The sequence below is a fragment of the Vanacampus margaritifer genome, chromosome 2 (assembly GCF_051991255.1).
Source record: "Vanacampus margaritifer isolate UIUO_Vmar chromosome 2, RoL_Vmar_1.0, whole genome shotgun sequence".
Classification (NCBI taxonomy): Eukaryota; Metazoa; Chordata; class Actinopteri; order Syngnathiformes; family Syngnathidae; genus Vanacampus; species Vanacampus margaritifer.
The window spans coordinates 37,489,657-37,502,714 of NC_135433.1; the positions used below are offsets into that span (position 1 = coordinate 37,489,657).

General features: G+C 39.7%; 1 protein-coding gene and 1 long non-coding RNA gene across 3 annotated transcripts; one reads left to right on the forward strand and one right to left on the reverse strand.

The window, feature by feature from the left end:
- Window positions 1-15: 15 nt before the first annotated feature.
- LOC144043806 (uncharacterized) lies at window positions 16-11,901 on the forward strand. Its single transcript, XR_013291166.1, has 3 exons — window positions 16-168; window positions 10,404-10,621; window positions 10,729-11,901. It is a non-coding gene; the product is annotated as an uncharacterized LOC144043806 (long non-coding RNA).
- LOC144043805 (protein-lysine 6-oxidase-like) lies at window positions 7,528-12,527 on the reverse strand. 2 transcript variants are annotated; one of them, XM_077557791.1, is made up of 8 exons: window positions 11,968-12,527; window positions 11,783-11,850; window positions 10,921-11,029; window positions 10,720-10,857; window positions 10,472-10,628; window positions 8,583-8,678; window positions 8,391-8,506; window positions 7,528-8,318 (listed from the first exon to the last, which is right to left on the reverse strand). In XM_077557791.1, the coding sequence occupies exons 1-8, from the start codon at window positions 12,393-12,395 to the stop codon at window positions 8,312-8,314; spliced, it is 1,119 nt and encodes a 372-aa protein (XP_077413917.1). In that variant the 5' UTR covers window positions 12,396-12,527; the 3' UTR covers window positions 7,528-8,311. The 2 variants fall into 2 exon arrangements, with proteins under 2 accessions (XP_077413917.1, XP_077413915.1); XM_077557789.1 differs by having other exon boundaries at window positions 11,783-12,527.
- Between the last annotated feature and the right edge of the window lie 531 nt (window positions 12,528-13,058).

Consider the following 13,058-nt stretch of genomic DNA (forward strand, 5'->3'; position numbering starts at 1 on the left):
GTGGTTTGGCCAGCATCTGCGTGTGTGTTTGTTTAAATCTTGTCTGAGAATTTCACCCGGCTGCTCTCACGAGCGCCTGCTGATATCACAGCTCACCGCCTTGGCCCGGCATCAAGTACAGTCATCTGTGGGCCAACTGCTTGATTCGCTGAAAGCAAGTCTGCCAGGGTAAGATGGTAATATATGTGGGTCTTTGAAAAACGTGTTCTCAATTAGCCTTTTGACAAGACACACCCCAAAAGGCAGACTTACCGATCACAGCACAGAACAGCCTTTTAAAATATAATATGTGTATGATTTCCTATATTGATAGTGTGAATTCTAAATATAATACAAACTATGATCTCAAAAAATACACCAGAAGTGCACCTGTACATGCACATCTCTATGACTTCCACAAACAACCCAGGCTAAGTTTAGCTCCTCCCCTACATACAATGTTTAATTTCTCAGCCAAGATGTATCACTTCAACATACTTCCTTGACAGCAATGTACTATTTTCTTATTTAGACAGACATTTCACAGCATCTTAGGGAATTCCAGAAAGAGCACCCAAACCACAAAAATACAATTTTTTTGGTTTTGTTGTCGAACTCATTGTAGTTACGGGTCGGTTTCCTTTGGATGGCCGTTATGACTGTGAAACCATATGATTGATTAATCACCTCCTCATACAGAGCACAAAAAATAAATGGATTTTGATATTGTTTAAATTGCTCATGTAGTAAGGGGTTTGGTAAGAAGAAAATGCTCACAATATTTCAATGATTCTTTATTACAAATGCCAATTTTAAATGTTGATGCACATTTTAGCTAGCATCATGGAAGTTGATGTGCTTGATTTGCTTTTGCGAACCACTTAAAATAATGTGGCAGGCTAGATCTGGCCCCTTGGGCCATGAGTTTGACAATCATCTAAACGTTAGATCAGGAGTGTCAAACTCATATTAGCTCAGGGGCCGCATTGGAGGAAAATATATTTCCAAGTGGGCTGGATCGGTAAAATAATGGTATACAATTTAAAAACAATTGCCGTCAATTATACACAGATTTTCGCTATTTGTGGGCCAGCCCTAAATTACAGAGCTCAACTGTAATCATATTGTTAAAAAAATAATAATTAACACAGATGTAAATGGAACGCGGCAACACTTTGCCTGTTTTGCATATATATTGTTCCCAGAATGTATTGTGTGGCGCAGTTAATGAAGTTATAAGGACATTAATCCTTGTCATATGTATTTGTGTTACCAGTTATTGAAATTGAATTCGTATTTTGAACACGTTTATGTCGGTCTATGGTTATTTTTTAACAAACTAACTTTTAGTTGTGTGTAAAATAATGACATCCAGGACGATTCCATGTACAAGTTACATTGCTCATCTTAGGACTGCTTGCGAAATTACGAATGTATGTTTTGATTGAGGCCGGCTGATTAATTTGTTCGACATTACTTTTTTAAAATGTATTATTTACTGTACAACATAGTCTTGCGGGCCTGATACGACCCACGGGCCGTATGTTTGACACCACTGCGTCAGATGAATCAGTCAAAAATCAATAGGATGCATTTATATGGATATTCCCTCTACGCAATCAGTGTAAATTCACATTAATTACTTGAAGGAGACACCATGCTGCTTTGAGAGTTAGTAGAAGTAATAAATAAGCTGTCTTAAAGTTCTTAAAGTTAAAGCAAACACTTGAGATGAATAACATTTATGTGGCGGTGTTATAATGTTCAAGACGTTAGTGTAATACCGTCTGTAGTCTAAGCAAGCAATGCTAGCTGTTGGTTACAGGCTGTAACTTACAGCATTTGTAAGTTTACATAACAGAGGTAGGCTATGTAAACTTATGAGCGCACTCTACGGTGAGAAAAAGACTCGGTGCCCATAAAATCCAACATACTGTGGCAATGGTTCAATAGAGATGTGCACGTGAATTTTGGTGACGATTCATAGCATTTTTTTTGTGTCATTAAGTGACGTTTAGCTTTTGTACATTTACAGTTGTGCTCATAAGTTTACATACCCCAAAGGTATGTAAACTTTCAAGCACAACTGTATGTGGGCCTGTTGCTATGCTATGCTATGCTATGCTATGCTATGCTATGCTATGGTCTGTCCAAAGTCACCCCTTTGTATCCTCTAACATAAAGGCAAGGAAAAATGAACAAATAAAAACAAAAAACACAAGCAATACTGTACTTAAATGTTGTTGGCTCAAAATGCTAGTGTTAGCCAGCTAAGCTAACAAGACTAGCTGCTGTTACAACATCTTGTTTCTTCTTCTTCTTCTTCTTCTTTTTCTTCTTCTTCTTCTTCTTCTTCTTATTATTATTATATTGGTAACATTTGAGCTATAGCCTGCTTTCCAGGAAAAATGTTTCCCCTTAATATTGTTTTGTTCTGTGTGATCTGTGTTTCAAACTATTTCCTTGAGTGATTTTGATATGGCCTATGTAATAACCCCGGCGTGGTTGCTGTCAAGGCTTTTTAATCACGTTGGAAAGAGGAATGCATTTTTAGCGTTTTGTAAATACCGGAGTTGTTCTGGCATTTCAGACAGCAAACCAAGAACAACACCCACCATTGTTTCCTTGCTTTTGTCTTGTGAGACTTTCAAGGACGGAGTACTCACTTTGTCTAATATTGTAGCTGCTTATTGCCAACATTAATTTTCAGTCCTTGAATCATCGTTGTGTTATGTTTGATCTGATCATGGTGTACAAGATTATTAACGATTTAGTGGATGTGAACTTTTATTCGGATCGAACAAGAGGTTATACATTTTAAAACTCCAGGTTAAATGTTCTAAATTTGATTTTAGGAAATATTTTAGGTTAGTGCCATTATGGAACAATCCTGAGTGATGTTATTAACTCATTTGCTCCCAAAAACGTATAAATACGTTCTATTTTAAATATTACCAGTGTCCTAAAAATGTATTTATACTTTTTTTGTTTTGTTGCTAGATCATACAGATGGCTTTGATGCAGCTTCTAAACTGAAGAGAACGCTTGAAGCAATGGTAGTTATCATAAAAACGGCCGGCAGATGGCAGCAGAGTATAAGAGATCAACCAGGGCCATGTTGTAAAAAAAGCATTTTTCCCCACACTTGTTTTAAACAGATTTATGAATAATGATGATACTTAGCTCTATTCTAATCCTAATTGCTGCAAAACGGACACAGATAGAATTATACTTTTTTTCCTGATGAAAGAAGAGATTCTAATCATTCTAGCAATAGAATACAATATTCTGTGGGCCTTGCAAAATCAGTCAAAAATCCAGTAAAACAGCCGGGAGCGAAGGGGCTTGCTTCAGTTAAAATGGCCGGGAGTGAATGAGTTAACTGGCAAGTGTTTAAAGACGTGTGGCTCAACTAGCATTAGTTTAAGTTTTAGTTTAAGATTAGTTTTGGGGTTGAGGTTGAGAGACCGGACAATGGCGCACCTCAGTCCCTGCTCGTCAATTTACTTGTTTGGCTTTGTCTGCTTAAATGATGTTGTTTTTTTAATATGCATATGCATGTGATTTTGTTTTAAGTTGTTGTTTGTAATGTTTTGTTAGCTGACTTGCTAATAATAAATCTAATCCAAAGATGGCAAAATACTGATACTTTGTACTTCAGAAGAAATATGGATACTTAAGTTAAAAAAAGGCTCTATAAAAGTAGAAGTACTGTTTGCACTCCTTTACTTAAGGTAAAAGTAAAAAGAAAAACACACTCTGGAATGCACTTAATTACAGAAGTAAAAAGTCATAATAAGAAAAAAAAAAGCCTCCTCTACACACAAAATAATTTCTGTCTTTTATTTACTTACATTGTTCTTCAAATAACTGGGCATGCTATCCAAACATTTCGCATAGCTTTGCTAACATTACAAGGTAACTTAAAAAAAAAAAGTTTAATCATAAATTAGCTTATGGTTGCTAACTGGTTGTTTTTAGGCTAGCGCAAGATACAACACATTTACCATGAATCATTAGGGTGGCATGGTTCAGTGGTAGAGTGGTCACCTGCCAACCGCGAAGTTATGGGTTCGATCTTTAGCCCTAGTGACCATGTCGAAGTGTCCTTGAGCAAGACACCGATTTGCTCCTAGTGGACTTGGCAGCGCCTTGCATGGCAGTAGCTCGATTGTAAAACACTTTGGGCACCATATGGTGTAGCTAAAAGCGCTATATAAAAAGCAGTTCATTTACCATGAATCACAAAATGTCATGTCACCTGGCATGTCTCGCGAGCTTATGTTTGCGACGGTGACTACGCGCTGAAGAGGAGGGGCCCCTTCTCCGACAGAAAAAGTCACTAGTTAAGTGACTGGTGTTTGTGTTGGCTGCTAAATGGATGATCCAGGGTGCACTAAACAGATGGTTCGCAGGTACACAAAAGGGGAGCCTTCCAGACAATGAAAAATAAAACATACTGCAAATCCTTAGAAGCATCCCTCAGTGAATACCACCCAAGTCACCATACCACCCAGCTCGAAAGAGAAACATTTCATCACGGGTCCCCACTCAAGAGTTGGCGCGTTCCAGGACGTCTGCACCGACGCTGCTCTTAATCTTGAGCGGATGACAGAAATGCCGAGGAGTTTCTCTACTCTGCCTGAACAGGACTGACGTGATGCTTTCCTGCCTGCTTGTCAGTTCATATGACCCCGACCCCGTACCAAAGGGTGACCAAAGGAATGTCTCCAAACGCCATATGGAAACTGTCTGCCCTGGTAACAGCTTTCTGAGTTGTGAAATTTTCTATAGAACCTTGCAAGCAATTGCAAAGCATCATTCAGGTCATAGCACATACAAAAGAGCAGGCTATTTTCTGTACAATGCTGGTTAGCATTAGCATTCTGACTTCTTCATGATTAATTTTGACAGTCAGCAACAGATTGCAGGTGTGGTCTACAAGCAGACGGTGGACTGTGCCCACCTGTGTGCTGTGTTGTATTGGCACGGGCCAAACTTGTGCTTGCCAGCCTTCGTGTTTTCGCGCCTCAGTGCTCGCGCGAGGCCCGACTGGGTCCAGATGTTGGTGCGAAGGCCCGCAGCTGAACAAACAGAGGCGAGTCGTCTCTACAGCACGATATGTTTAAAATGACACCCGGGTCTAAAAAGATGGCGGCCAGCTGAGTTGGGAGAACTGTACATTGAAGGGATTTGTGAAAATGGATGAAAATTCAACTGTCCCCTTTTCAGCATCATGAGCATGTTGCTAACACACATGTATCGTTGGAAAGCATACACTTTCGGACAGTGCTTTTCAAAAAAATTTTGTTACGCCGCACAGGAAGACGAAAATACCCCCCCCCCCACTAAATTTTAATTATATATAATAATAATGATAATTATATATATATATATATATATATATATAATAATTAAATTACAATTACTTAAATATTTAATCAAATGAATGTGTAACATTTTATCAAATGAATGTGTAACATTTTATTATTTATTTATGTTTGTTACCATTATCTTTCATTTTACATTGACAGTAAATTATCTAACTATTTAATAGCATTATTTAACAATCATTTTATTTACAATAAATTTCCAATCAAAATGAAGTAACAAATATATCCTCTTTGCTAGTTTTTACCTTAAAAAGTATTTAAATAGAGTTCTAACAAGTCTGGAGACATTTCAATCTGCCGCTGCGGTCCACAACGTTCTGATTTGAGCACAACCGGACAGGAATTGGGTGGACTTTCCAGACACTTTGAATAACACAGACAATCTACTCTGGCAAGGAAGCATCTTGGCAGCATTGGGTGTAAATTTCAATTTGGGATTAATCTCTTTGCAGCTCTGCCACGGAGTGCGGTAAACAGCCAACATCTGTGGCTTGACAAGAGCCAACATTGTCAGAAACCTTCAGATTTGTTCTCCCCAGGTTTTGCTTATTATTTCTCCCGAAACACCAACAGGAAGGAAACAAAACCCTTTTGCATGATGACTCACTCTGGTGTGGGTTTGTTGTGCTAATGGCAACTAAAACCATGTTTCAATGAAGGTTGTCTTTGCCGGTGGCCTTTTACTTTTTCAACTGCGCCCTGGAGGAAGGGCGGCGGAGAAGGAATCCATTCATGCGGCTTTCACAGAGGCCTGTCAGCAAACATGCCGCCACTGCCTGCGTGCCAACTGTCTCAATCTGCAGCCACCGAGCTCAAGCACCAAAGCAAAAATACCTGGAAAGTCCTTAATCTTCAAATAGTATCCTCAAATAGTCCCAAGTAAGAATAAAATGTAAATAGCTCAGTTCACGGATGCTGTCGTTTACAAATGGGAAATGGACATTAGAGGGTTAGCCCATTTGAGCGCTATTGCCAACCAAAACAGCAGCACATTTAACGGCCTATAAATGTCGGTTGATTTGTGATGTGGCTGCTCCACAGTGTTGTGTGAATCCAACTTTTTTGTTGTGGGATACTTTTGCACAACTTTTATACTTTGTAGATGATATTGTTTTCTCCTGAGCCTACTGAATCTCTGTTGCTAACCAAAACAGCAGCTCCTTTAACAATGTTTTTTTTTGTGTGTGTACAATGTCCGCAATCCTTACAGTTTATGGAATGACGCAACGGTTAGATCAGTTCATAGACTAGCTGTTGTTTATACTGAGCCCATTTGAACTCGGTTGCCAACCAAAACAGCAGCACCTACAGTTATGATTAGCGTTCCAGCAAACCCTGACGTGGCTTCTACGCAATGTTGTGCACATCTATCCAGACTGTGTAACAATTTTCTCAGTTCATAGAAGCAATTGATAGCTGCTGAGCTCAGTTGCTAACCAAAGCAGCAGTCAAAAACAACTACTTTCTTAATACAGTTTTTATTGTATCAAATCTGACATAAACATGTTCAAGCATTATTAATATATTATATTATAATATATTGCACATCTCGGAACGTCCTCCTACACTTTGGCTCTTATTTTTCATTATTGCCAACAAATTCAACTACAAATCTTAACAAACAGTTCATGCAGGTCTGTGAGTTCAAATGTCACTCCATTTATAATGCTCATAATTATGAAGGAGTGTTAGGGCCACCCTGGGAAAAAAAATATTTTAAGAAAAAACTTTTTTTCAAGAATTTCTTTCAAGAAAAAGGTTGTATCTTTTTTAAGAAGAAAAAAGCAGCAATATCACTATTATTCTATTTCTCATCTTAAAGTTGTCATAGTGCTAGCTAAGATAAGGCTAGTTGCAATGTAGATGGATTTAAAATGGGACCAAATTGAAAAAAAATCCTTTGTTCTGCCATTGGCAAGGGTACGGCGCAGCATCCAGGAGGGTAACGTAAGTTATTTCAAACTAATAAAGTTAACCTTCCTATGTGTTGAAACACGCAGGCTACGCTCTGATACATGCAGAGTTGAGGAATCCAGGCCCAGAAAGTAAAAACCCTGCCACAGATTGGCTTTAGCCACAGATGCTTCTACGCAACTGGCAGGTAAACAAGCTCATAGAAGCGCCTGAGGCTAAAGTCAAACCGTTTTTGGGTTTGTCTATGACTAAGTTTGTAAACATATGAACATTTGTCAAACCTGGTCCTGGGAGCCCACTCCTCACCTGAGTTGGAATCGGGAGACATAGAAAACAGGCTGGATCGTGGGCCCCGAGGACCAGGGTTGAGAAAAACATTGGACTGTGGCATGTTTTTTGGCAAAAGTACATTGAGTAATGCATTTGAGTTAGTTTGGTCATTCGGTGGCTAATGTTAATACGAATAGCGAGTCCAAGCTATATAGCGGATACCTGTTAAGATGTGCATGCACAGCATTTGTGCTTTTATTTGAGGATAGACTAGCATATTTTGTCTCTTTTTTTTTTTTTTGTAAAATATTTCCACACCCTTAAGGCACTGCTGCTAGTTTGCTGTGCAAACTTTTGCTTTCTGCTAGGCGTCCATTTTGTTCTGGCCAAAATACGTGTTTGGCAGTTCATCAATTTCAAGCGCTAACTGTCACTCCAGAGTGGTAAATTCAACTTGTGGACTAATCGACAAATCGATGTAGCCCCGAAGTTCCTGGTACAATTTACTTTGACTAAACATCATATACACAAAAATAGAATATATTATCATCCTTTGACAGAAAGAAATAAAACATAGCACCACAAAAAAAGTAATTCGATCAATAAAAAAAAATAAAAAAACATAATCTAGGACCATGACATGTTCAATATAAAGCAACTGTATCAAATGCAACCTCTTGAGCTGGAATGACCGGGAAAAAAATAATTTAAAAAATCTCATATGTGAGGAGTTTCTGTTGAAATCCGAAGAATATTCACCCCCTGAAAACAAGAATAAAATATGAGTAGCACGCATTAACATGAATTTGACGTGAGTGAATTGCCTTCCAGTACCTTGCTAATTGACAGTTGCGCGTCTGAACGTAAACCCCCGTGTACGTGACGTCACATCTCACGATGTTGTTGGTGAAGTCCGATTCCAGTACATGGAAGTCTGGATTGACGGTGATCTGAGAACATTGTTAGAAACTGGTTACGAGAGCATCTCAATGAAATAAATTCACATTGTCCATTTTTTTTCTTAACCTTCAAAATGTAGTTTCCTGGTGTGACGTCGGTGATGTCAATCCACTGGCAGTCAATGTTGGCGGCGTAGAGGTCGTGACAGCCTGGGCTCAACCCCTGAAGACAAAATGTAAAAAAATAATTTTAAAAAAATAATTAAAAAATAATAATTTTAAAAAAATAATTCAAAAATCTATCTCAAAACAGCAGGGTAAACAAATGTCTTAATGTTCCACAGGATGTCACCTCCCTGACAAAAGACCTTATGAATTTGAATTTAAATTGACTCCACCCCACACAATGTTGAATTGAAATTGAATGAAAGGAAGTGGAACTGAATTCAATGCAATTCGGAGGAATTCATTCTCATCGTCAGTTTTCTTCCAAATGGAAGTTCAGAGACTAACATTAAGTGTAAGGTTTTTTTTTAATGCAAGAACGCTTAGCAATATATCTTCATTTTAAAGTAATGAAATGAATGATTCAATGAATGAATGTTTTAGTTTTTTGTTTTTTAGTTAGGAGAGGTACATATGTCGGCTGGATCATCCTATTGCTTCATAAATTTCTTTGAATTTCACTTACATTCTATTTCCTCCCATTTAAATTAAAATTGCAATTCTGCTTCCTGTTTGTTACCTCAACTCAAATTTTAATTTGATTTCAAGAATTGAATTGGAATTTGAAAGTTTGCCCAGCCCTGGCACCTGTAGTGATGAAGTCAGGTGAGACTTTGCAAGTCTCCCAAGATCTGCTGTGAGCCTTTAAAGTCCCTCAAGTCGTACATTTAGGAGCGGATCTGAAAATTAAGTCACACAAAATTTGAATGGTTTAACTGCTGCCATGGATGAGGTCACGAGACTTTCACTCGTAAGTGAGACTGGCTGAAGTCTCAGAAGATTTGAATAAATATAAAAAAAATTAAATGTTTGATATATATATATATATATATATATATATATATATATATATATATATATATATATATATATAAATTTATTTATTTTTTAGATAATTTCTTTTTAGATAATTCTTTTTTACGATTTACGTTAAAAAAATGACTACATATTCAAAAAAAGTCAGTAGAAATTTTTAAGGTGTTAGAAAAAGAGACGAAAAGTAGATGAAAGTTTTAAAAACCTCCAAAGAGTGACCATAATTTTTTTAAAAAGAGAAAAAGCTGAAAATGACCATAAAATGTCCATGAAATGGCCAAAATATCAGCGAATTAAATTTTTAAAAAGGCAGAAAATAAAATGGTTAAAAAGTAACTATAAAATACCCCAAAACAAAAGAAGATATCCTAAACATTACCATAAAATGTCCACAAAATTGCCAAACAAGTCAGAAAATGGATTGAAGAAAAGGCAGAAAAGAAAATGTTCAAAAGGTAACCATAGAATATCCAAAATCAAAAAAAGAAATCCACAAAATTGACAAAAATAACAGAAATTGATGGGGAAAAAAGTCAAAAAGTAGCCAAAACATGTCCAAAAAAAAGGAAGACAGGCGGAAAATGACCAGAACATGTCGATAAAATTACCAAATATGTAAAAAATTTGACAGAAAGGCAGAAAATCTACAAATGTATTAAAAACAAAGTGTGAAATTTTTAAATAATAATAATAATAAAAAAGATGAAAGGTAGAAGAAAATAAATCTCAAAGTATTGGATGGTGCATTATTTTCTATTCTGGTGCAGTTCAAATTAGCTCTTGGATCCTCAGTACATTAGACTCTTTCCTTCTTACTACTACTTTCCTTCATCACAATGTTCAAATGTTTTGCTGCTCCAGACAGATTTTTGCTTATCTATTTGGCCTAAAATGGCTCTTTTGACAGGAAAGGTTGCTGAGCCCTGGTCTAGAAGACAGTGAGAGCACTTTTGGGCCGTGGAGAGGCCGCCTCACCTGCGTATGAGCCGTGCAGGCGTAACGCCGTCGGATCCCCGTGTCGCAGCCCGTGTCCTCAAGGCAAAAACTGGCCTTGTGTCCTTCGGCCACTTTGTGGCCGGTGGCGGCATCCAGGAGGTCGTAGTTGCTGAAGGCCTCCATGCTGTGGTAGTGTCTGTTGAAAATCAGAAAACATGGAGTTTGCCATTTGAGTATTTACCTATTTGGGGATTTTGTTTGGGGGGGGGGGGGGGGGGGGGACTTACTGGTGACAGCTGTGCCATTCCCACTGATGCTTTGGCTTGACGGGGAGAAAGTCGGCAGTGCCCTGGTTCTTCACCTTCTGCGGGAAGCGTAGGAGCACCCGGAAGTCGATGTCTCGCACCGACGGACCGTAGGCCGACCTGGACGGAACATTTACACTTCACTGACTGACTTGGTATGTGCGTGTGTGTGCATGTGTGTACCTCTCCAGGCAGTCCTCCTCCGCCGCACAACGCAACGCAAACATCTGCATGCGCTGGACGTAAGCGCCCGCTTGGACAGCGTACGGGTCTGGCACCAGGTCAGGAAGCCCTGGGAGTCGAATAATTTTTAAAATTGGTTATTCTATCCATTTTTCCATCGATTAATCAAATAATCAGATCTAATTTTATGTTGCAAGCATTTTTTCCTGATGGAGAACACGGGGCACCCAACCATTATGGCTTGTCCCGACTCCCACAGGTGATGAGCCAATAGGAAGGGGGGACCCACGTTGTCCTTACAGGCTGAGCCATAAGGTTAGACACAGCCGCCAAACGCTCACCTTTGAGCCCCACATCCTGGCCTGACTCCAGAAGGGGGCCACATCCGGTGGCAAGGGAAAACATATTCCAATATTTCTATACATTTGAGCCATGCTTTATTTTAGGAGCCATATATAGCCTAATTTAGTTCCTTGAATTAAGACCTTAAAGTGACGGTGGAGGGAAATATAGTCAAAACAGGAAATAGAAAAATAGAGTACAGAAGTACATGACTGCTCAATATAGAAACTCGAACTAATGTTCGCTTGCATAAATTATCCAGTCCAATCTATCACCAGCGTTATTTTTATTTTATTTGAGTTTTGAGTGTTAAGTTTGACATTTAATTTGTGATTATTCTAATTGTTGAATACACTTGCTAGGTTGAAAGCACTTTTCTTTAAAATATCAGCAGAAGCCTAGCTTAATAGAATAATATTAAATAATAATAATAATTAGGAACAGGTTTCAATCTTACGCAGAAGGCTAGTAGGCTACACCACATTGCTAAATGACAAAGTGTCACTCCAACGTGCGCTACCGTTTTGGAAGTATCTCGTCCCGTATCCCGCGTCTGGGGGTCGTCGCGCGTGGGTCCCTGCTCGTCCTCTGGGGGGGTACAAGTTGTACATCACCGAATTGGAGTGAGCCTGAAGCGAGTCGTCGGAAGCGTTCTCATCCAATGGGTGGTACGGCGCGGGGGGGCCCGGGTCTCCCTCCGAGTACCTGAAGGCAGGTCTTGCATCCGGGAGCGCCAGTAACGGTTCTTCCTCATAACCACGCGGGACCGAACCGTCCCTGGCGAGACCGTCGGCCCACCTGAGGGGGTCCCTAGTGAAGGCCACCATGGCGTCCACGACGTAACCGCGGCGTAGTCCCGTGCGCGCCTGGTGCGCTCCAGGTGCTCCAGGTGGGATCCTCACCCTGCCGCCGGATCCCGTTGCTCGGTCCCGGCTGCTGACGTATACGCGCGCCGGGCCTTCGAACTCGGAGCCGATGCTCATGAGGCTGTGGATCTGGCCGTTGTTCTCCCACTGGATGCGGTGGCGCCAGGGGCCAGCGTGCGCCGGCTCGGGGTGCTGCTGTTGCCCGCTGATGACTTGGAGTAGTCCGTGCAGGGAAAGATAGAAGAAGACAAGAGACGCAATTGCCATGGCAACCAAACTACAAGCCTAAAAAAACAAAACTCGTGTACGCGTGAACAATTAAGAGATTCCACGCGCGTAAAAGTCTTGCGTGGCCCCTCAGGTCCACTTCTACCAGGACTCGAAGTGAGCTGGACCCCTCGCTCTCTCTCTCAGTCATTTATCCGATTGTGCCCTCTGAACTACTTTGGTTAAACCTTTATTAACCCTTCACTCGTGAGACAGTTTGCTGCGTAAACTTTACGCTTGGGTGTTAACTGGCAGCTTGGGTGGGGGTGGTGGCGGGGTTATTTGGTGGCCTCGTCCGCAATTTCTACACACCACTTCACCCACAAGTAGTTGTATGGTAGGTTGAGATACACTAAACAATAGTGATCGAAATATTAGTTTTTCTGGATGAGAGTCCAAAAGATAAAAGTCAGAAATCACAGTACATTAATATCGAAGAAACCATTCCACCTAGTGGCTGTCTTAATGCATGACATCACATGAATGAGAAACATTTTCACATTAAATATCTTAAGTTGCTATATATTTTTTTTCTTTTCTTGCTGGACTTCTTAAATACAAGAAGAATAAATGCATTACATTAAAATATATTCGAATTTTAAATCAACACCCTCCCTCCCCGCCCCCTTTAAATCATTGATTTAGTTCTAATAATTGAAAACA